The 24,768-nt window shown below is 36.0% G+C and overlaps 1 protein-coding gene and 1 pseudogene across 3 annotated transcripts in view; both read right to left on the reverse strand.

Moving 5' to 3' along the window:
• Positions 1 to 615: 615 nt before the first annotated feature.
• ham (hamlet) overlaps positions 616 to 24,768 on the reverse strand; it is a 278,167-nt gene continuing 254,014 nt past the window's right edge. Inside the window, exons 5-8 of one of the 3 annotated variants that reach the window (XM_074137332.1) lie at positions 9,999 to 10,098; positions 3,997 to 4,191; positions 3,366 to 3,498; positions 616 to 3,092 (exon numbers count right to left, since the gene is read on the reverse strand). In XM_074137332.1, coding sequence (XP_073993433.1) covers positions 1,407 to 3,092; positions 3,366 to 3,498; positions 3,997 to 4,191; positions 9,999 to 10,098 — 2,114 coding nt within the window. In that variant the 3' untranslated portion in view covers positions 616 to 1,406. The remainder of the gene's footprint in view (positions 3,093 to 3,365; positions 3,499 to 3,996; positions 4,192 to 9,998; positions 10,099 to 24,768) is intronic. The other 2 variants (XM_074137334.1, XM_074137333.1) reach the window with 2 other exon arrangements.
• LOC141459039 (U4 spliceosomal RNA) lies at positions 20,113 to 20,241 on the reverse strand (annotated as a pseudogene).

Here is a 24,768-nt window from a genome sequence, read left to right on the forward strand (position 1 = left end):
AATAAATTTAGGAAGAACTTCAGATACGTACAAGGAACTGCACGAAGATGACGTGGTACTGGTGGGAGCGGACCAGGTAAAGAGAAGAAAATTGGCCTTTAGGTTTAATTAGGGAGACCTACCCAGGAAAAGACGAAGATCAAGACCGCAGAAGGAATCTGTACCCGACCGTTTCAACGACTCTACCCACGGGAGTTGTCAAGTACTGATGAAGGTGCATCGACCAGAGCAGTAGAAAAGAAAAGAGAGGAAGTGGTGAAGGAGAGAACAGCGGAAGTAAAACTAACTAGAACTAGGATTATACAAATCCCGTGGAACTGGACTTGTAATCCGTTGGTTTCAATTTCTTTTGTAAAAATAAATTGAAAGGCGGGAGTATGTTGGGAATGGTGAGGGAATTTTCTTGTTTACGTGAGCAACACTGTGTAGAAGAGATTATTGCGCGGTGGAGAATTAGAAAAGGTATAGATAGATATGTATGTTGTATGTGTGAATATATTGAAGTATTTTTGTAGGTTTGATTTTGAGAAAATTTAAAGAAACGTTAGTGTTTGTGCATTTTCAATATAGTTCCCCCATACATTTTCTATTTCTAACACCCAGTGAAGGTTACGAACTGGTTATTTCTCAGTCCAGTTGGGAAAAGAAATTAAATTGGATGCATAGAAATATATATTTTTTTTAAATAGTAATTGTTTAATTTATTGAACGACCATAGTAAACATATCAACAATAATGTACAATTAATTGAAATAATTTATTTTAAAATATAATTTACAATATACAGTTAGCAATATTTATTTATTTTTAAATATTTTATTTTATATATTTATAATTTTAATCTTTATTTTATATATTTTTATTTATAAAAAAAAAAAATTAAAAAAAGAACTTACGAGTTAAAACATGGAAATGTAATATGAAGATTCTCCCAAAGAAAACAATATGTTGAGAGATTTGTCCAATAAAATTTAATACATTTGAACATTTTATTGTAATTTAAAAATTTTAGTAAACAGTTTGTTTAAGATTACAATATGTACATGTCGAGATGTTTTTATATAATATACATATACTTTTTTTTTTACACATAAATAACTTCAAAAATAAACGTAAACAAAAATAAGAAAATATTATTTTATCGTTGAAACTTTATCAATTAAAATAAATATAACTTTTTTTAGAAAACAAAAATTAAAAAAAATAAAAAAATGAAATGATTTCGATACATAAGACTGGTGATATCAGAAATCAACCTGATTTAAAAAAATAATAATTGTTAATTAAAATAGTAAACGTTAATGGTACTTTGGTACTCTAGACTATCACATTCTGTAACTTTCCTGTTTTATTTTTTCCGAATTATTACTCTTTTTTTTATTTATAACATTGCTTTATAACCAAGTTTAGATTTGTAACGGTTCTGTATCTGCCGAATTGTTGTTTAAAGTCGACAATTGTTTGCCGATCACCATTGCTAACGGACTGTCCTGATAGGGAGATAGCTGCCTGGGAGATTCTTCCTCACTCGTTGACTCTACGGACTCTTCATCTTTAGCCGTTTGTAGACTAGGCGTTGTATATTGCCCACCATAAGTTATCTTACCCATAAACGATCTTATCTCGTCGAAATAAGTATCTTCTCGATCATTTTCCCCACTGCTTGGAGAATCGGCCACTGTACCATTTCCGCTGCCATCGTCAGCTTCATGTTTTTTTAAGTGACGGTCTAGATTCGTTTGTTGGCCGAAACATCGATCACACAAAGGGCATTTAAACGGTTTCTCTTTATTGTGAATATTTCTCACATGACGTTGTAAATTTGAGGATATACTGAAAGACCGTTCGCAGTATTTACATTTATATGGCTGTTCCCCTGTGTGCGTCCGTAAATGTCTAGTTAAATTCGCCGATCTAGGAAAAACTTTGCCACAAAATTTACAAGCATATCGATCTTTTGTGCGCGCTCCTGGCGGCGCTGGAGCTGCATTGTTTTGAAGCGCTTCGTGATATGGTTTTCCATTTGGTGGGAACGGTGCTCTAAGATCGTACCTTTGACTGCCCATAAATGGAAATGGCCTGGCTGGTCCAAACTGGCCGCCAAACAAACGTTCTTGGGAGTCCCGCTGTTGAAATGGTGGAAAAGGTGGGCGATACAGTGCTTCCAAGAACATCGGATGTATGGGCCGTGGATAGGCCATAGCTGGAGGCGTGGACTTCTCACCGTTGTCCATGCCACCGCCTCTGTCCACAGGCACACCTGTTGGTGTGTCCACCATGGTGTCCGATGCTCTTGGTCCCACTGTTTCAGGGGTCTTTTCCAATTCAGTCTTTTTTGGCGAAGGCGTTTCTCTTTCGCTTTTCACAGAGGGTGGGGTCTCCGATCTAGCTCGTTTCCCACCTACCCTTAGATCCAGCGGCTGCTCATTGAATTTCTCGCTAGCTTTGGACGACACTGGTGATTCTGCTCTGTCATCAGTGACTGTCAGATCTTCAGCATGCTCTTCTTTTGGAAAAGAAGCTGACATCGGTGGCCTAGCGGGTGAAGGGCGTTCATTTGAGGCCGCTTCTTCGGCAGTCGGTGGAGAAACTTTGGTCAAACTAAGTATAGAGTTCATGGTGGGCGTTGAATCACCAGCTGGAGACGGATTCCCAACACTTCTAGTCGGCGAAGGTGAACTATCCTGGGAGTTTTGTCGAGCAAAATTATGGTACGCTTCCATTGTTAGCCTCGAGTTGAATTTCAATTCATCTTCTTTATGTGGAAACAGCAAAGGATTGGCTAGAAAGCCGGGAGCGGGACCAGTTGGCGGGAAAATGGACGGATAGGGTGGGAGTATTGCTGGAGGATAGAATGGAAGTGCACCATGAGCTCTTGGGTATAAAAGAAATGGATTGGCGGCCGCCTGTGGCAGGTGATGATTCATTGTCGGCGGGCTGGTAACCGGCGATGTGGAGTCACAGAAACGTTTATGCTTTGACAATGAGGTACCAGTACTGAACGTCTGGCCGCACTTTCCGCACTTGATCTGCATCCGGCAATCAGCGTGCATCCGCTTGTGGCGGCACAAGTTACTGAACTGCGTGTACGCCTGTAAAAGAACAGGCTTAAATTAATCTAACTGTTTGCGATTAAACAATACAAAAAATGTAATCCACTGTAAAACAAAAATTAATGAATAAACATTTTTTTTTAAAGATTATTTGAGATCTATTTGTGAATAAATTAAGGTCCTCATTTTGTTGGTTGTAACAGTAGATGTCTCTGTGGTGAAATGAGAAAGCCTGGAACAGTTTACCAAACGAATTTTTCTCCTCAGCACAGTTTTCTTTTTGGAAATGGAAATTATCGATAAGAGACGCACCTTGAAGCAAACTTCGCACTGGAACGGCTTGATGCTGGAATGGATGTGCGTATGTTGCTTTAGTCCAGAAGATGTTGCGAACGTTTTGCCACACTCCTGGCAGGCATGCGATCTAGCACCAACGTGATGTGATCTGTAAAAAACCGAAAACGAAATTTACAATTTTTGGACTTTTTTATTTTATTTTTTATACAATTATTTATTGAAAAATTGACAACTGCATAAACTTGCAAAAATAAAAGTGCAAAAAATGAGTTAAAGAGTAGAGCAGTTGTCCAGTGACAATCCTCGGAGACAATTACAAGTAGTGAGAAAAGAGAAATATGCAGGCGATAGATAGTGAATGAGGTGAATGTATTTAAAAGTAGAGTTGATGGCGAAGAGAGGAATTAGTAGAATAGTGACGATGGAGTTTAACTAAGTAAATGAGAAAGGAGAGGTGTTATTTACAATGAATTATAGATCATTTCATTGGAATGATCGTGGTCGTTGGTTGACGAAGGTTAAGTCAATGTTAGGCAATGTCAATTTATCTGTCTTGCAACAGTAATGAGAGTTCCTTGCAGTGGACTCTCAGGCATTCCATGGGAAAAATTTTTAACTGAAGTAAGAAAACTCAAACTTTACAAACCTGATATGCCTCTGTAGATTGCTCGGATCAGAAAATACTTTAGTACAATTTTCACAAGGATATCGCCTAATCTGTCCGTGTCTGGAAGCTTGATGTTGAACTAAACAAGGTCGCCAGCTGTAGGATCTTGTACATTTATCACAGCGATACTGTCCACCGACGTATCTATGGCTGGACACTAGATGATCGTCTAATCTGTGGATGCAGAGGAAAATTAAAGTTAAAAATTTAAAAAAAAAAAAAAAAACAATGTTTAAAAAAAGGTTGATATTGAGTTTTGACATCTCCTAACTCCGAAAATATGGTTTTCAGCAAATGGATTACAAAATGACGTGGAGTATGCGAACGGCAAACATTAAAAAATCGCAGCAAGTTATTTAGGGCATCAAGATGAAACCCGATTCTAACTAAGCATCAAAATCTTCCAAAAGGAAGTAGTAAAAATCTCTTATCGGATTTAAAACGGTTCTAACGCAATGACGGATGGGATTAGCTATGAGGTTACAGAATACTGGAATCAAACGCGGAGAATCCCGGGGTTCGAATCCCAGCTTGCTGGCCCTTTGATTTTCTCTTTCTTCGAGCTTTTTACAGCTCATTGTCCGATGATGAGCAGTGCTGTCTGTGCAGTGCTCTGTGAGCCAACGACCATAGATCTTGATGTGCCTCAAAAATTAAATAAATAAATAAAATTATCCTTTAAATTCTTGAGCACAAATTACAATTTTTCCAAGAAAATTTGAATAATGGAAGAGAGAGAGAGGGAGAGAGAAGGATAAGCTAACCTCTCTAAAGTACCCTTCAAGTGTAAGTATAACTCTACCACTCTTAGATCAGTAACAATGGTTAAATACTCAGTTCACAGAAGTACCATTTCAAATTTTGAATTTTAATTTGTAAAGATCAACAGGAATTGGAATCAAAACTGAGAAGGAATCATCCTTCTGTATTCTCCAGCTTTTTGTTTTACACCAAAACGGAAATGAATATTACAAATATAAAATCAACTTTTTTTGGGGGGGAAAACAAATCAAACTCTTCCTTCCTTTCCAGGTTTTACCAATTGGTACTTTCTGTTCAGAATACTCTTTTTTTGCATCTTCTTACTCTAGTAAGAGAAATATTGTGATCAGTACTCGTGGACCATTTTCTAAAAACCCAATCTTCGAAATTTAACACCGATCGGTAAGAATTTATCAAGAGTAGAAAAAAAAAAAGAAATTGATAAAAGATTAAGTGAACTCATTAAAGATTATATTTTGTGTGCACGTATTGGTTTGCTGGGAAGAAGTCAGTCCAAGTAATTGCACTTTATTGGGAGTGAATTTGGTGAACGCTTGGGAACAGCGCCAGATGGTGCTTATAGCTTCTAACCATGAAACATGAAATCAGCTGTGCATTGTGTTAGCTTATAGCAACACCTCTAGATAGCAGCACCATACTGACAAACTCGCCCACCCTTCACCGCCCTTCAGAACTTGTTCCCTCCACAAATCCATTGCTGTATTACTTCAACGTCAAGTGTCCTCTTCTTCTTCTTCTTCTTCTTCTAGCTAGGATACACCCCCTCACCCCACTGGTCTCCAACATTACTTCAAGAGGGCCAACTTAACTCGTAAACATCACCAAAAGTTAATTTCATATATATATAAACGCTTATCATCACCTATAAATAAAATTTTCCCCGTCAGAGTATTACAGATTTTTTGAGAGGGGTCTTAAAAATGAATTTAGCGAGTAACCCCGTAAGTAATAGAATTTTCAAGCTAATAATTTTGAGAATTTCATCAAATCTGGAAACCTGAAATTTCTCTTAGCAATTTATTGGACATAGATTTGTCTTTAAAAAATAAAAGACCGGTGTTGATAACTGTGATCTGTATGACGCATGCGTAATTTAAAAAAAATAAAATAAAATCATTTAAGACGCATTAACATCTTAAAGGCGCTATCGACATGTCCACTTCTGGGGATGGATTGTGCCCGTGGGCTGCCACTATCCAGGTATCTTGGGGTATTACTGGATCGTGGGCTGACCTTTACCCCCCCCCCCTAACATAAAGGTATTTAGAGTCTGAAAGGACTCTAAACTGTCCCTAAGAGAATAAACTCCTCCTGTTCAAGGTAGTGGTTAGGCCCATGTTACTCGTACTTTATGCTTGTCCCTTCTGGAGTCTGACATATCGTTTCAATATCGCCTCGCTGCAAATAATCCAAAATAAATTCCTCAGGCTTGTTACAACTTCCCCCCGCGCTACAGACCGTATTATAGACTTACACTCTAACACCAACATGGACTATGTAGAACACTACATCAAGTACCTCGCTACTGGTTTCTTCATTAAGTGTGAATCAAGTCACAACCAACTCTGCAGACGAATAGATGACTATAATGTGGACACGGTGCACAGGCACAGAAGAGTTAGGGACTCCCTGAATTGAAATCTCTCTTATAAGCTGCAGGTTTTTCATTGTTTTCCCCTTAGTATAGATAATAAATTAGTAGTAAGAAACTATGTCTGGAGGTTATAGTACTTAATTGGCACTCCAATATATATATTATTTATTTTGTATTATCTATCTATCTATCGCCATAGGAGCCCATATACTTGTGTCCATGACCCCGGCCAAAAGTGCTGCAATTAGCTCCTAAGGCCAGCAGCTAAGATTCGAACCCCAGGATCTCCGTATTTGAACCCAGATTACTCTAATCACTGAGAGCTAAACCCTTCCCTAAGTATGTGTAATTTTTGTGCATGTGTGTGTTTGTGTTATTCTCTTACGAGTTAAATATGTTTTATGATTATGAAAACATGTGATGGCAAAGGCTGTCTACATATTACCTTTAGTTATAATAAAAGAGTTAATATGGATTAACAAGCTAACAGCTGATCGGCCAATAAACCCCTAACTGAATACATAACATATATATTTGTTTGTATGTATGTATGTACATTCAATGTATAATTGAGTCGCGTTAATTTTACGAGATTTCTTACTTAAAATGAAATCATTTAAGCTTGACTTCTATAAAGTTGAAAAGTGGAGGGGAAAGGGGGGGGCTTTTCCACACTTTAATAAAATTTCACCATTACTAATTATTTTGTATTCTGTTTGTAATTCTATAATTTTCTTGCTAGGCAAAAAGACGCCTTAGGGGCTGGAATTTATAATAAAAAAGGGTTTTAGGGAATTGTCCTTCATTCGTCTGCGCGCGCGCCCATCTAGCCCTTAAAAAGGAGTAAAACCATTCCCAAATCATTCACTGATTAAATTTTAAAAGGGGGGAGATTATAAAGTTATGGTTTTTCGCCCTATTTGGTACATTTCCCTGGGGGGGAGGTATTATTCTGCCAAAAGTTAACTTTAAATCTCAGTAAGATGAAGAAACGAGTAAGGATGTTTTAAATGGACAAAATATTATATATTTATTTATTTCTAATTAAATATATAAATAATTACAATTGTATAAATTTTATGTCTAAAGTTCCGATACTAAATCGATTTTATTTATTTAAGTTCCTCTCAAAAGTTGGTTCTACAACTTTCCTTTTCGATAAATAAATAATCGATTACTGTTAGCTTATTGCTGGACCCGATATTGAAACTTATACAAAAATGACAAGATCGAACTTTTATTCGCTTTCCCATATTTTGGGGGTTGTTCAATCACACCCCACAGGCAGACACGATAGCAATACTTCCTCATATCTGGTAGAAGAAGAATTTTTTGTATTTACAATTAGAGTTCAAAATCAATGGAGGCGCCACGGTAGCCGAGCGGTTATAGGCTAGACCCGCAAAGCTAAGATGTATTGTTGGTTTAGTGGGTTCGATTCCCGGTCTTAGGCCTTGGATTTTATTTAATAGTTAATAAAAGAAATTTACAGTAAAGTATGTTTGCTAGTCGCCTCCGTCCACGACACCTAATTGGTAGTTGGACGTTAAGCCCCGCCTGAAAAATAGGCGATTACTTTACTTTACTTTTTTTTTTCAATCAAATCGTTTGGTACCTACATTGTACGGGGGGAATTACAGGTGTTTGAAATTTCTGTTACAAAGTCTGAACAGCTGTCACGGTGAAAGATACGTAGCTACTTAAAGCGCCATGCCTTTTGTAATCCAAATGAAGCTATTCGATAACAATCTTGATAGCAATCAACTTTAGTGTCATTTATTGCTAGCTGTGGGCATTAATATCTCTTCCACACTTATCAAGAGCTACATTCTTTTCCTTCTTAAGAGACGGCGGCACTTGTTGTCCTCGCACCATCCTCCATTGACGGGGAGAAACGGGCTACCGTTCGTAGCCGTAACATCATCTCCTCGTCTCCCCCGGCTGGCTCTCTTCACAGCCTCTTTCCCCCCAACCAACCAATCCAGAAGCCATTCTATACAAAATGATTGATAACAAAGGAAAAATGGTTTTTCTGGGGAGGGCAGCCAAATAACACGGATAGCCACTTTAGAGCCCAGGACACGGCCGTCCATATAGAGGAGATAGGGGCCGGCTGACTCCCCCGTTTCTGTCTCTGTCTCTCTCTTCCTAGAAGCCCTTTTTACTTGCAATGACTCCCCCGGCTTGGGGCTATTAGATGATCCATGTCTAAGTGGAGGAACAGTTAACGATAGTTGTTTGGTCCACTGTTGCAGCATCTTGCCACACGATCATCCCCCTCATCGTCCCCTTACTCTCTTCATTCTTTCCCCCTTCCTATTTAGCTTTAATTTCTTTTTTCTGCTTTCATCACAACTGTTTTTGGGAGGGAATAGAAGGTATCAAAATATTCAATTTGAGGAAGATTTTCTAGTTTATATTGTGTTAATTAATAGTTCTAGCATAGATTACTTCTAAAAAGGGGGGGAGCTACTACAAATAAATAAATTGGGTTCCGTTTCGCTCATGTATTCTCTGACCACCAAGAGTCAATGTGATCGCAGGACAGTGTATAGCCAATCTACGACCACTAAAAAAAATTAAAAATAGATTCTAGGCTACAAAAAAATTCTTTTGGAAGCCTAGAATGTTCCAGAAGGCTGAAAAAAAAACTCTGGAAGAAGCAACAGGATATTCTATTAAACTGAATGCCGGGTCGTGCAGAAGAAATGAGTAGCTAGAGGTAGGTAGTCTTTAGTTGGGTTAAAAATTTAGGGACTTCTTTTTTTACTCTTCCCTCAAAAAAAAAAAAATGAAGAAAATTCAAATTTGATATTTGGAATCGATAACCCAATTGGGCCCAATAATTAATTTTGGGAGAAAATCAACCTAAACGGAAAGAATTATTAAATCGATTTTCCATTTTTTTCTTTTATGGATTTCCCTTGATAACATCCCACACTAATTAAGACGTATCAAACATTAATTCCAAAGAAAATGCTTCTTACAACAATCTTTAGAAAAAGGTAGAGATACAGTTTTACACTAAAGTGCAATTTCAGTAATAAGTGATACTAACCGGGAATCGATAAAATTCTTAATTTGGATAAAAATCGATTAAGCGGAAGTGCTATAGTATTCAACTTAGTTGAACGATCTTTGGGCAAATCCCCCCCACACACACACACAAATTCATACACAAAAATTTCAATGACGTAAATAATAATTAGAGACTGTCTTGTGAGTCACCGCACTAAAGTTTTATCGCGCTAAAAAATGTTATAAAATCGCCAACTTTCTCGTAGGCGATAGTTATTATTATTACGTAATCATTTTCTCCATAATTTATTTTGGTAAAAGGCAAAAAGATACAACGAAATTGCAACTAGCGAAGTTTCAGCGTCTACGAGTAGTACCTCATCAAGAATGGCAAGAATAATCTTCACAAAATCCCGAGTAAGATGGATTTCACTGTCACAACTTCCTTTTTTTGCCCCACCCCCTTAAACTTGGAATTATTACCCATTTAATCGATAAGCCTCTAATATTATAAACGATGTCAAAAGGAGAGACAAAAAAAATAGTCGTACAGAAATCTTTAAAAAATTATAAAAACTTTACTCACAGATCAACTTCAGGAAATGGGCTGTCACAGACAGGACACCTGGCTAGATCTTCCTCGTCGTCGTCTCTATCCTCTTCACCAGTACTCGACTGATGTGATCCTGAAGATGCAAAGAGATAAGAAATTTAATTAATAATAATGAATTGTGAAGAAGAAAATGTTTTTTTAAGACATCCAAAAAAAATCGTTGATTTTATTCCGTCATAGGTTTGCATGTTTTATTTGTATGCTCTGATCGGTTTCGGTCCATTTTTATCCATCACCAGAGGCTGGACTGATCAGTTTGGTGTAGAAGATTTCGGCTTCAATAATATTTCCATCTCGCATTACACTTGAACGAGGAAGGTTATATGGTAAGTATGTTATAACATATGGATACAATAAACATATGTTCTTCGCAACGGTAAAATCAACGATATTATTCAGTACTGCCAACCTAACCACATTTAAAAAAAAGGATAACAATAAATAAACTAATATAAATAAATAATAATCAGTAATATCTTGAAATGATTTTTTTTTAAACATATCTTTAGAATTCTACCATTAAATATTATATCAAAGAAATACTAGGGTGAACATTTATAATCTAATCACTTCAGGAAATAGCAATCCTGGTGAGATTTTACGAGATATTCAGCTGGCTTCTTCCGGAGATAATCCTCAAAAAAGAAGAAGTAAGGATTGCTGGATGACTTCAAAGAGACAGGAAGTGAGTTCTGACCAAAATATCACGAAGTTATGCAGGGATATCCCTTCCAAAGATTGCAGGAAAATTAAAATCAAGGCAACTAACTACATCATAGCCACAGAACTCACATTTAACATCGAAAGTTTTCCCTCAATATTTTTTTTCACAGAACTGGCCCTTTAGCAGTTTTCTTAAAGGAAATGATTGGTAGACCAATGAAAAGTGAATGTGTGAAAAGTTTGGGGAAAAAAAGAAGTATCGGGAAATTGAGAATTGAGATCTGTGTGAGAGAATCGCAGCCGGTAATAGATGTCTCTTGGGCGCTGCAGCCTTGTTTTTAAAAGGAAATGCTTGTCCCAAGCTATAAAGATAAGAATATACCAGACTACCCTGCGTCCAATCCTTACCTACGGTTCGGAAGCGTGGGTATTAACCAAAGCGGACGAACAAAGGTTGTGCAGGTGGGAAAGTAAAGAATTAAGAAGGATTTTCGGACCTGTAAGTACGCAAGATGGCTATAAAATATCAGGACGAATCGAGAAGTCGTTGAACTGTTCGGTGAGCCTGGACATAAGTAGCCACTATAAAGTCTGGTAGACTACGATGGCTGGGATACTGGGACATTTGCACCGAAGGAGACGAGAGGTCCCAGGAAAGCTCTATATGGACATCCTTGGTGGAAAAAGGCCTAGGTATAGGCCTCGACTAGGGATGGTTGAGCGATGTACAGGACGATTTGGAAGCCCTTGGTCAGCAGAGATGGAGAACGTCGGCAAGAGACAGAGAGAGGTGGAGAGCTGTAGTGGCTAAGGCTTGGGACCTCCATGGACCGTTATAGCCCTTGAGTAAGTAAGTATTGGGAATTAGAATCTCTAAAGAAGGGATTCAAGGAAACAGAGTCAATATGGATGTTACAGCAGAAGGTGTACAACTGTACATAATACTGAAAGAGTACTTTAGATTGATAGTAAAAGTTAACGAGAGTTCTCTGTAAAATTACTCCTCCAAAAAAAGTTAATAAATCTTTTGTGGGAAAATTGTTTTAAGTAAAACTGATATATCTCAAAAAATATGGTACTTCCGGTAAAAAGTCCACACTTCCTTTTTCGTTTTTTTGTTTGAAATATTATTAATAATAATAAAAATATTAATAATAACGATCAAACAAGAAGCGTTTTGTTGCCCACAATTCAATTTTTTCTAAACTACTAACAATACATTTTATACTGTTTAAACAGTGGCGGGTGGGAGAAGTTCGGATAGATTATTAAAATAGAAAAATAGACATCCTAGAAAATGATGAGCTACTCAATGAATAGAAAAAGTGCTAGCTAGATCCATCAATGGTTCTTAGTTATATTATAGATGGATGGATATACGTACATCAGTATTATCGCGTGATTCACCATCATGAGGCTCTCCTCCTATTGTTGATTTGGGTGTGGGTTGAGGAGGGATAGGCACATTTTTATACATTGAAAAGTTTGGGTATCAACAAAGTGTTGGGCTTTTTTTTAAATATAAAAAAGAAAAATTATCTACAAGGTCGTCGATCTTCGACTATAGAGAGCTATCAACTGATCAAGTAATCAATTCCCCCCACTTTTCGGCTTTACTAAACCGGAAATGTACGTGTATAATAAATAGATCACCTTTTTTTTTTTTTTTTAGCTTAAATGGTGACAAAAATTCACGAAGGTTTCTGATGTGGTATTTTATTTGGAACCAGATGCTCTTTGGAGTCGACTAACAAGGATTTAGCCTAATACTGGGAAAAACATTTAATAGTCGACTAACAAGTATTTCGATCAGAATTAACCTTAAGGAAAATTTTTTTTAATCGAAAATGTACGTAAAATTTTTGAACCTGTGACATCAAAAAAAAAAGAGAAAGAGACAATCAACTTAGTGTGTCCGTAAGTGAGCGAATCCTAAAGCTTAAAACCACAAAATACGAAGCTCGAATTTTTACATTTTATTTAAGTAACTCCAGATTAACTTGGAACGGAAATCCATAAACAGGAAACACCACTTTGCTCGGTGGCTTTTCCAGTTTTTCTTTTTCCAAAGACTTTTCAACGGAACTGTGTATATTTTGTTGCACTTAAAGAAAGTATTTTCCTTTAAGGAACATTTTTTTCCTCATGGAAACCTAATAGAAGAAACCACTTTGAAAAGAGGAGGCTGCGGATAAGACATCTAGCTAAAGTTAACATTTCAGTGTAATTACAAATTATTTTAAGGAGGGTGACTAAATATTTTCTGAAAATTCCGAGTTTTCTACAGTTTTTCTCGATTTTTCATAGAAACTTTCTAAGACAGTAACTGAATATTGGTATTAACGAGTTACAACGACTTTAGCTTCTCAGAAAAAAAAAAAATTGAATTTAGACGTTATTTTTTAAGGGCAACGGTTATTAATTAAGCTTACCTCTAACGTGCCATTTTTAGGGAAATCTAATCTACGATTCTACCACCAATTAAAGTGTTACTTTAAATTTTTATTAATATTTTTGTTAATAATTATAATTTTATAGCAAAAATTAAAAAATATTTTATTTCTCTCACCACTGTAAGAGAAATAATCAGAAAAAAAAAATAAGAGAAAGTTTCTCACAGATTTTTACAGACTCCTGGGATTTTATTCAGATGTTAATCAAAGTCTCTAAATCCGAGTAAAATAAAAAAAAAACACTTATTAAGTTAGTCCTAATTAGTCTACTTTGGGTATCAGTCGTTTTTTGTGACTTCAAGGATTATGGCTGGTAGGATTCGTGTCCAAAAATGTATCTAATTCCGAGTTGAAAGGAAGAAAATGGTCGTGATCTGAAATTACGAGTTCTAAGGAAATCAAGGAAAACAAACCTAATACTTAATAGAAATATTTAAACTATTTTCTGTAATGAATTAAAAGAAAAATCCAAGACTTACTTTAGAAAAATTAAAAAAAAGATGTTAAAGCCAATCTTGTAAACCACTTTCACTTTCAAGTATCAAACACCACCTCACTACGCAATCCTTCCAATAAAACTGACACCCTAAGAAATGACTTCCCTTTTAAAAATAGCAGACTGCCTGTCTTCTTTTGCCCCTCTCTACTCCCGGGGAAACTTTTTCGGAAAAACCCAGAAGTGTTACAAAAAAATACAATAAGGGTGGCAATGAACAATGGAGGGAGGATATACCCGCGACCTAATATCTAAGGACAAAGGGCGATTTGGGATTTCCCAATGTCAAGAAGATGTCAAATCCAAACATACTTTGAAAGCCACATTAAATTGAAGATTGACCCCCCTCCCATTGTTTGAAATAAATTAACAAAAATAATTATTTTGTTCTGAAACCACTCGTAAGTTATTTACTCATTTTACTGTGGTGAGAAATTGTTTTACGAAAAAATTAACTCAGAATGAAATCGGTTATAATTATTAGATAAAACAAAATTTTTAAAATATGAAAAAGTTACTTTCGTGGGGGAAAATAATTAGATTTTAGGATTAACTTGTCTTTGGATTAATCTCAGATATCTTTCGAAAATTGACCGATTACAAAAAAAAAGGATGCTGTACTTAAAGCATTGTATATCTTCTTTAAGATAACAGATTCATTAATCCATAATGAAGAAAGATAATGGGCCAATTTCAAGACATAATTTGTTGTCCTCAGCAGACAGGATAGAAAGACACACTAACCTTTGATATTAGCAGTGTAAAATAAATGATAAAATAAATACGCTTAAGCCCTGATGATGGCCTAGTCCCTGAGTCGAAAGGTTGGCCCCAAAATGATTAATTAAAAAAAAAAATTAAAACTACAATTGGCAATAATCATTTTCATTTTATGACGGCATCATCCCTTCTAGGATTCCCTAAATTTTCAATTTTCCCTTGAAAAATGATTTTATAAATAAACATCGGGAAGTAATACGATACTTTATAGAAGAATTTAGAGGCCCTCCCTTTTGGTATGAGGATATCATCTTCTTCAACAAAACTGATTTAACCAATAATATGCGAGATATTCTTGGAAGAAATGGAAGAACACGACGAAAGGTTTATGCAGGAAAGAATATTAGTGAATTGTCTCTGTGGGGCTATAATGATGGCTAGTACTTCCTTTTTTGTAAATAAAGGTTTAGGATGAGTAGATGTAAATGAGAGGTACTCGGATGTAAGTAGGAGGTATACCCTGGAATGGTTGTTCATATATATAAAGCAAATTCCGCTGGCTGGATGGTGGAAAGCAGATCCCCTCAATTTTGAAAAAAAAAACAAAAAAACTGGAAGCTTTAGGGAGAGGTGATTAGCTACGTGTTTAAGGGCTCCAGGCCCAAGGTGGAGGTCCCGGATTCGAATCCAGCTGCTGACCCTCTTAGATTTTCTCTTCCCAGGGAGCTTTGTCTATATGCGCCCTAAATTTAAGAAAACAGGAAACTTAAAGAAAAATCAGAGAAAAACTCCTCCGAAAAGATCGCAAATTATCATTTAAAAAGATCAGCGGAAAAATCGCTTTTCCGGTTTATTTTAAAAACAAAAATAATAATAAATAAATTTGATAAATCTAGTTTTCAAAACTTAAGCGCCATTTTACATGTTCACTCACACACAAATCTTATTGGGAGTAAAAAACGGAAATACAAAATTTGGTGCGACTTGTTTTTTTTTAAGGTGCGAAAAATCTCATAAATTTGATTTTAATACCTCTTCTTCCTTTTTTTCCTTTTCCTTTTTTTTTTTTGACGTCACAAAATTTAGATGAAAAAGGAAATGACGACACACTGATTCACTCTGTTAAAAAAAAAAAAAAAAAAAAGTGGTAGAGATAAATAACCTTTCCTATTGTTAAGTCAAGATCGCCACCCCGACTGATACGAGACTCCAGAGACTACCCCGTCGATTGTAGGTGGTAGAGGTAACTTCCTTCCTCTTTGTGATATCCTCTCTTGATTGCCCCTCCTCGCAAACATTACGTCATCAGATTCTCAACTCCCACTTTTTTGGTCTTCACTTGTTTTGGGTGTTTTTTTATTTTTTTAAGTAGAGTGGGGATAGACGTATTGTTAGTGGTTAGATTCTAATGTCAACAAGAGTTTTCTGTTGTTATCGCTACACATTCAGCCAATCCCAGACCATCAATTTTTTTTTTTTTTTTGTAGAATCAATTAAGTAAATTCCCTAATTCAACCGTTATAAACCACACGCACATACTAACTTTGTACCTTATGATTTTTCACTGTTATCATTACTTCTGGATAGTTTAAGATACTTTCCCATGACGATAGAGTGTATCCCCAAGTATAGTAGAGAATGAATAAAGTTTACAGATGAGCGAGCGTCTGTAGAACGTATGGTCTAATGCAGAGTATGGGTCTAAACTTCCGACTTCAGAAGACCATATGTGACCGTAACGTTCATTGCTCATAAAGTCACTTATATGGAAATTAAAATTCTAATGACTGCTTTTAAGTAAAACAAAAAGAAATGTACAAAAACAGCTGGTTTTATAAAACTTGGCGCCAAAACTGGCAGTTACGTAAATTTATTTAAATTTTAAATTTACCTGAAAACCTCAATTTGAAATTCTTTCTGTTCCCATAGATTTCATTGTAATTCATCCAATAAAATAAGCCTCCCAAAATGTTTGAATCAAAATCAAATATAATCATCGTATGTTTCGATCTATTTCAGATCATCTTCCGGAAGTAAAAATTTTAAAATCAATAAAAAATAACGTATAATTTTAAAAATTAATTTTTTGAAGTTAATAAAAAAATCTACACAATTAAAGCACTTCCCCTTACAACTTACTACAGTAAGAGAAAGAAAAAAATCTGGTCGGAACACTCACACGACTTTCTTTTCCCTCAGGAAGAGGAACCAGTCCTGAGAATAACTGTAAAACCAAAGAGGTTTTTTTTTTATGGTATTATCTTCTTTGGAAAGACTTGAGTAGATATAGACTTTATCGGGATTTAAAATTCTTTAACCGTTTAACCGTTTTTCGCGACATTATTTATTGTGACCTCAATTTACCAAGATTTTCATATCTTACTTGCTTTCGCGACAAATAGAGGGACAATTTCCACCAGTCGCATTTGAGTATTGTCTGCTCTGGACTTCAAGTACCAGAAGCCTCTTAACGAAAACCATTATGCAATCTGATAGAGTTCAAAAGACGTTCCTTCTAGTTCTGATCATAATCCCCAAACAGTGGGGGAGGGGAGTAGCAATTTGGGGCAACACCCATTTGGGGCGGTACCCTCTTTCTATGGAGATATTTTCTGAACCTTATCAGGTCTTATAAGGTATCAATATATATACAGGGTGACCAGAGTTATATGCTCCACCCACTTTTTTTTTAAACGACGGGAAATTTCGAAAAAATAAAAAACACGTATTTAATAATTTTTAGTCTAGTTTATTTTCAGTGATTGACCCATTTTTTTAAACCCTTGTATCTCGAGATACAGCATCCAACTTTTGTTTTTCAAATGGAACGTTATATTTTTTGTTGCATATTTTTATAGTATTTGAGCTCCTAAAAACAACAAAAAATTTTTTGAAATCGGTTAGGTTTTTCAAAAGTTATGGTAATTTAAAATATGAGAAACAAATTTCAGTTTACTGTCAAAATTACGTTATTTGTTTTAAAGAATCTGTTCAAACTGGGCACAATCAACGAATAGGCAAGCCTAAACTCTGGACTCCCACGCTTTGCTTGTAGCTGCACTTATGGTGGCGAAGTCAAGATCTAGGCAGGCTAGGAGTATTCGACGTTCAGGTTGTTTTTTCTACAAACGTTTGGTGTGGAGTTTTAGGAAATCAACTAATCGGTCCATACTTCTGCAGAGAGAACTTAACTGGTGAATCGTATCTAACTTTTTTTAAGAGACATTTTGCCAGTTCTACTTGAAGATGTTCCTCTACAACGTCGGCTAGATATGTATTTTCAACAAGATGGTTGCCCGGCATATATGCGAGAGTGGTTCGAGGTTACTTTGACAGAAATTTCCATAAAAAGGGCTTAGGGACTCATAGACCCATCAATGGCCACCTCGATCTCCGGACTTAACCCAAATGGACTATTTTTTGTGGGGATACCTAAAAAATAAAGTGTACAGTATACTTAATCCCGTGGCTTCAGTCGATGATCTGAAGCCACCACAAGTGCTGCTACAAGCAAAGCGTGGGAGTCCAGAGTTTTGGCTTGCCTATCCGTTGATTGTGCCCAGTTTGAACAGATTCTTTAAAAAAAATAACGTAATTTGGACAATAAACTGAAATTTGTTTTTCATATTTTAAATTACCATAACTTTTGAAAAACCTAACCGATTTCAAAAAAATTTTTGTTGTTGTTTTTAGTAGCTCAAATACTATAAAAATATGCAACAAAAAATATAACGTTCCATTTGAAAAACAAAAGTTGGATGCTGTATCTCGAGATACAGGGGTTTTAAAAAATGGGTCAATCACTGAAAATAAACTAGACTAAAAATGATTAAATACGTGTTTTTTATTTTTTCGAAATTTCCCGCCGTTAAAAAAAAAAGTGGGTGGAGCTTATAACTCTGGTCACCCTGTATATAGATATAAGATATCAATATTTCAAGATTTTTTGAGACAACATTTAAGTCAAAAAAAGAGCACGTCCCAGAGAGATGTTTAATGAACAGCTTGGGGTAGACTAAGTGTTTATGGTTAGGTAACCAAAATACATATTGAAAGGTGCCAGAGCGTTCATTCAGAAAGAAATATTATTGCGGTAATATTGCGGGCAACGGTAATGAAGAGGGTCCCCCCCCCGGAGAATTGTGAGGGAAGATATAAAAATTAAGATCACCACACCTGTGGTAATAAGCGGTTGATGATATGTACAATACAAAACACACGTGGGAATACATCGGTGAAGCATAGAATCGCCATCAGTTTTAAAAATGGTGAAATGATATCCCAAATGGATGTTTACTGGATATAAACACCCCCAGCGGAACATTACCGGGGGTACACCTTGAGCTTGCGCGGATGACCGAATCCAGCGCCAGATGGTCGCACTCTTGTTGACTAACGACCATGAAGGCATAGATCTCCACTCGCTGAGAAGGTTTCCTTTTATTTAAACAGTTATCGCAGAATAATCATTTTCGATTTTTTATCTTATTTAAAAAGACCCCCTAGTTTTTGAATCCCTTTATAATTGTTTTCGAAAAAGCCTTTTTATAAAATATACACATAAATGTATGCGTAAAGATAGATATAGTTAACTAAACGTAATAAAGAAATGATAGGTTTTGGTTTTCGACCGTTTTTAATTGATAATTTTGGGGAATATTGAGGTGGAGTCAATAAAATCCACAATTTATAGTAAAGTATGTTAGGCGGTTATAGGCTAGACCTGCAAAGCTCGCATGAAAAAATAGGCAACTTTATATCTAACATTTAAATTTTTAGGCCATTATGGGAATGGCCTCTTAGGATGTTGAATAAACTCTAGAGCTAGGCGAGCCTATTTACTCGAAATAATTGAATTGAAGTTGTGGAGGCTGTTCGCAGAGACTTTCAAGAGAAATTTGACGTGATCGCAGCACTTACAGCAGCGATCTTACGAACAGCTGGGATCAGTAAGATGAGGAAGAAAGAATTTAAGTTGCTCTAACTTAAATTGAGAATTGACCCCCAGTGATTTGCTTTAAGCTCTACAAATATATAGACAAAGGGAAAACTGTATTTCCGGTTTGTTTTTCTGATGGAGGGAGAGGAGAATATGGGTGAAATAAAAGCTTAAATAGTCCCGAGTACTATCCTGAGTAGATAGAGACGGTGTGGCCGCAGAATTCAGGCCAACATTGATCAATCGTAAGTCAAACCTCGAATCTCCCACCACTCATAACTATTTACCATTGCTAAGAACTGCTCCAAAATAAAAATAAAAAACCCTTAAAAAAAATGGAAGGCAAAAAGCCGTTAACCACAACCGACGGTCACACACATCGTATAGCACCTAGAGAGGGACACCTGCGCACTTAAATTTGAAACAGATCAGAGGAACCCACTGACCGTATCCTGGATATCAGGTGTGCCCTATGGGGGAAGTAAGCGCATACTGTGTCTTGACGTTAGTAATTATTTTCACCTTTTATTTTAATTTTAGTAAATTACCTTCAGAGAACAACAGGTGAGAAATCGGTTAACTGACAAAAATTATTTAAGTGCAAAGCGGAAGGAAAGGGGGTATTTTGAATTGTAACCGTCATCTAGTGTCTAGATAAATCTCACGTAAGCGTGTACATTTTAATGAAAATTACAACAGAATAATGTAAAAATCCTCTGGGTTTTCGGAGTCAATTGTAAAGAGCTGAAGAAGAATTTGGTAAAACAGAGCAGCGATTACAGGAAAAGATATGAAACGATATTGAGGTCTTAGAAATATTAGGGTGGGGGCAAAAAATTCTCAGATATTAAGATGGGTAAATAGTAAAAAGCTTTGTCTTTCCGCAAGGAACAATCGCACCTCAGGAGATCTTCATTGGTTACGATATTGCCACTGCGCAAGGTTACTTTTTATTTTTATTGATTTTCTTTTTAAATTTCTTTTTCTTAAATATTTTTCTTGTTCTTTCTTTTCTTTTTCTTATTTAGTTCTGTTTTTCAACTGTAAGAGTACATAATGGAATCGCAAGGATTTTATTTATATAATTATCAATTTTGCATTGTTTATTAAAACGACTCCACCGACGGTCTTATGACCATGGTGATTGTCTCACTTATTTATTTTTAAATCAAGTTAAATTTGTAATATTCAAGGTATTATGTAAAATTCAAGAAAGACTATTTACTACTACTAGTAAAAAGCAAAATTGTAAGAAGATCATTGGAGTCGTCAGGAAAAAACTGGAAAATAGCACACTTCCGGGGAGCAGGTTTCAGCTAAAACCTAGGTGACTTACAGGCATACTCACAAAACAATGCGCTAACAACTTCCTGTAGTATTCAGACGACTTTAAAAACAAAACAAAACAAAAAACATGCTTTTCCGGTCAGAAATTTCATTTCCCAAATTTGGCTAGATCGCTATACACAGGAAGTAGATGAAAATGGATCCTTTTGTAATAAACAAAATGATCTTGCAACTCTTGACAAAACTGCACGAGAATGTAGACTTACAAATTGAAGGACATCACTTAAAAGATAAGGATAAAAAAATTATACCCTATTTTTTCATTGTAACAGATTGTGTTAATGCTGCTAACAGTTTCAGATCGTTATACTTAAGCTGGAAGATTCAGTTAAAGGAGAAGGACCAAAAAAAGAATCATGTTAAAACCTGCAAGCCGGGGGAGGAGACATTAAAAAAAAAAATACATACGGGGGCGGCATCCTTTAATATGCAAGGGATGATGATAAATCGACACAATAAATAATCACGAGTGATATGTTCCTCCACCCGTACACTATGTCGAATAACCAGGAGTTGCACATACGTACGTACACAACGAGGGCGGCGGGGCAGTTGGGGGGTGGAAGTTTAGCGTTGTGTGGGGTACGGTAGCAGCAGCGTCACATCGAAGAGGTAATATTTAAATCTAAACTTGACTAATAAAAAGGCCATCAAAAGTGCAGGCGCAATGTGCGTGTGTTTACTACTACTGTGACGTACTTACACACTCACACACAGACACAAGCACACACACTGCTCATGATACTGTCAATACTGGGAGAAGGATACGCAGCGAAGAGAATCAGGGCTCCATTAATCATGCATCAATATTTGGAGAATGGGAACTTCACCAGACTGGTGATTGATAATAAGTTATCAATGAGTTTGGAGTGGGGGGCTTGGAGTACAGAGAAGAGGAATTCCCAGTCACATATCGCGTTGCATGCAGCAACACTCTCTTGTGGACAAATTTGAAAATAATATTATCCGGAGGAATACAGTCGCTGTCACAGGGTCCAAAAGTTAGAATCATAATTTATAATCCAAAAAAATCTGTGAGAAACTAACCTGCAATACAGCTTTGCATTGCTGGTTGCCGCTAGCTACTTTCAACAGGAGTAATTAGCTCCTTACATTTCTGTTTGCCAGACGTGTTGCCCCTCAAAAAAAAGAAAGAGATAACAGGAGTAATTAGTGTTTTTTTTTTCTAGGTTTAGTTTTCTGGGCAACCTGCCAGCTAAGTTTGGGCCACATTAAGGGGGGCATTAGTTGGGCAACTAGCACGACCCATGCAATCAGACCCCGCTGTTTGCAGCAGGATTGTTCGTACCTCTTGGTGTTGTGAAAATAATAAGCTAGACTACTTAGGATCATCTTTTCGATCTTCTAGTTCAGCGAGAATAATCCACTAAAAATAAATTGGTAGTAGAAAAACCCTGGACCAAACAGTAAGGAGGACCCCAATCAGATTCTTTTTGGATGCTCTACTTAGAAAGAAGCCCTAAACTAAAGTTTTTCTTAGGATAAAGAGAATTTTAGCATCCCTGCAGGTATTCCAGCCTAAAACAAGAAACAACTCTTACGGATTCATTAACCATTTTGAATTACACAACCTTGTAACCTCCATTAGACAGTGAGCAAATTTAGTGCGAGATGGAAACGTAAGTGAAATTGAAATCTCTACACCAAAATGATTTGAATGACACCAGTCAGAGATACGACAAACATGCATGCTGCGACAGGATAAAATCAACGATATTATCCATCACTGAGCGGATCTAATCTCGATCTCATGACGCTGTAACTCTGTACCTTCAATAGCCATAATTAACATGTATAATATTGGAGTTAACTGTGTTTTTAGAATAAATGGTAATTTAATAACGTAAATCGTGATAAAAGACAAAATTAACCGTATTTTTTCCAAAATAAATACTTTCTAAATACCATTTTATAAAATTCCTGGTTGAAAAAATGAGATCCTCAATGAAGTTATTGAGGCTCAAAGATTCGATTGTGATTTACAAATTTGAATTATCTTTGGGGGAAAAAATAAGAATTAATTGCCATTAAAAATTCTTGAATTAAAATGAAATATTAAAAGAAGCGTAAAAACTCTAAAAATCGATCACGTAACTTGGGATCATGAGATATTGAACCACGGAACTTTTTTACTATCGAGAATGAAGTAATCGATAAGAATCTCATTCGAGGATCTAAATATTGCGATTCGAAGCCATTACATGGGCACCACTAATCGTATTCGATATTACCATATGGTTTTTCTTTTTTTTGTAAACCATTTCTTTTTAATTGTGTAATTCGGGGCAGATTTCCTCTTGAGAAATGATTATGCTTAATCATCTGCTTCCTCTTAACCCCATACAGGATAAAAAAAATACAAAATGCTGAAACCTTCTGAAGTGGGGTTGAACTGACGCGACGTTGTAAATGAGGGTGGAAAGACCGAAAGAGAGAGAGAGAGAGAGAATGAACAGAAAGAGGTTTTTGGTACGGTAATAACGCAGGTGACCGGAAGTTGAAAATCCAATGTTCCGGTCACGTGGTCAGAGGCAAACGCCAGTGATTTGATTGGTTGACATAGCACACTCTCTTCACGCGGCTAGAAGTGTTTTTTGTGACCCTTATCGGGAGGGCAGGCCGCGACCCTCTCGATGACTGCCAATAACGCAACCTAGTGCTTCCTTCTACCATACACCACAAAAACACATCTAGATATCACTTACATACATTGTAATATTGATGATGACGTACAGGGAGGGTAATGACGACAGTTACGCGGACCTGATGGTTCTATGTCCGGCTCCCATGTATGCTTGATTATGTGACTCATGAAATTGATGTGAGATATTATTTTACATGACAACTAGTTAATAAACATTAGAAATTTTTAAAAAATTCTTGTACGCCCCACTTTAAAACAAGAAACTACGAGCGATTTCCCCGCCCGCCCACCAGCAACCGTAGAAGGAAACGGAAATGTAAAAAACCTGTAAAAATGGTTTAGACATAGAATGGGATTACGACATTTCCGGTACCGTCAAGATACCTATTGATGATTTTCCTCTATATTAGAACGCTGATATTTTTAGAAAATTCAAGCTATATGAAAATACTAAAGCTAGAAAAAGACATCTTTTACTAGGAAAAGGATTATTAGCACAGTGGTTATCGTATTGGAGGATTCTCACGCGGAGATCCTCAGCTAAAACTCCAGCTTCCAGTTCTTAGTGTTACGTCAGTAAAGAGAGAGGGAGAGAAAGAAAGAAAGAAACTTTTTTTTTGTCCTGGGACAATATCCCTTAAGGACAACAAACAAAATTTAAATTACAAAATTAATTACAATAAGTTCTCTATAAGTAAAAGCAATATAAAAGTAAAATTATTATAACAATTACATTGAAATGCACTTAATTAATAGATATAAAACTAAATAATAAATTCTCTAATGAGAAGCGTCTTCTATGAAGGACCGCATTAAGAAATCATACAATGCATTTTTAAATGAAGCTATTGTACTTTTATGAATTAATGTAAGAGGTAAAGAATTCCAGAAAAGAGAAGATTGCACAAGAAATGAATTTTTATGGGTAACTGTTCGATATGGAGAAATATAAAATTTGGAATTAGCAGTTCTGGTATTTTTTAAATCTAATTGGGCCTTCCTAATAAACAGATTAAATAAATATTCAGGACGTTTATTTTTTAGAAGCATAAACAGAAACCTTCCCAATAAATACTTCCTTCTATACTTGACATTCAGCCAATTAAGAAAAATAAAATGAGGAGTAATATGCTCATCTCTTCTTACATTTAGAATAAAACGAACACAGGAATTTATTGACCTTTGTAATTTTATATTCAATTCAGCTGTTAAATCATTGTACACTAGCGAACAGTAATCTAAATGCGGAAATATAAGTGTAGTAATCAGCTGTTTTCTTAGCGAAATAGGCAGAATATTCCTATTGTATTTAAGCTGGCACAAAGTTTTAGAAATTTTGTTAGATATGTCACCAACATGATTATTCCATGATAGAGTACTAGTAATAGTGACACCCAAACATTTAGCAGAATCTACATAAGGAATAGAAGCCTGATCTATTGTTATTTTTGAAATAGAAC

Source organism: Rhodnius prolixus, unplaced genomic scaffold (assembly GCF_049639745.1).
Source record: "Rhodnius prolixus isolate KJV_2025 unplaced genomic scaffold, Rpr scaffold_5, whole genome shotgun sequence".
NCBI classification, from domain to species: Eukaryota; Metazoa; Arthropoda; class Insecta; order Hemiptera; family Reduviidae; genus Rhodnius; species Rhodnius prolixus.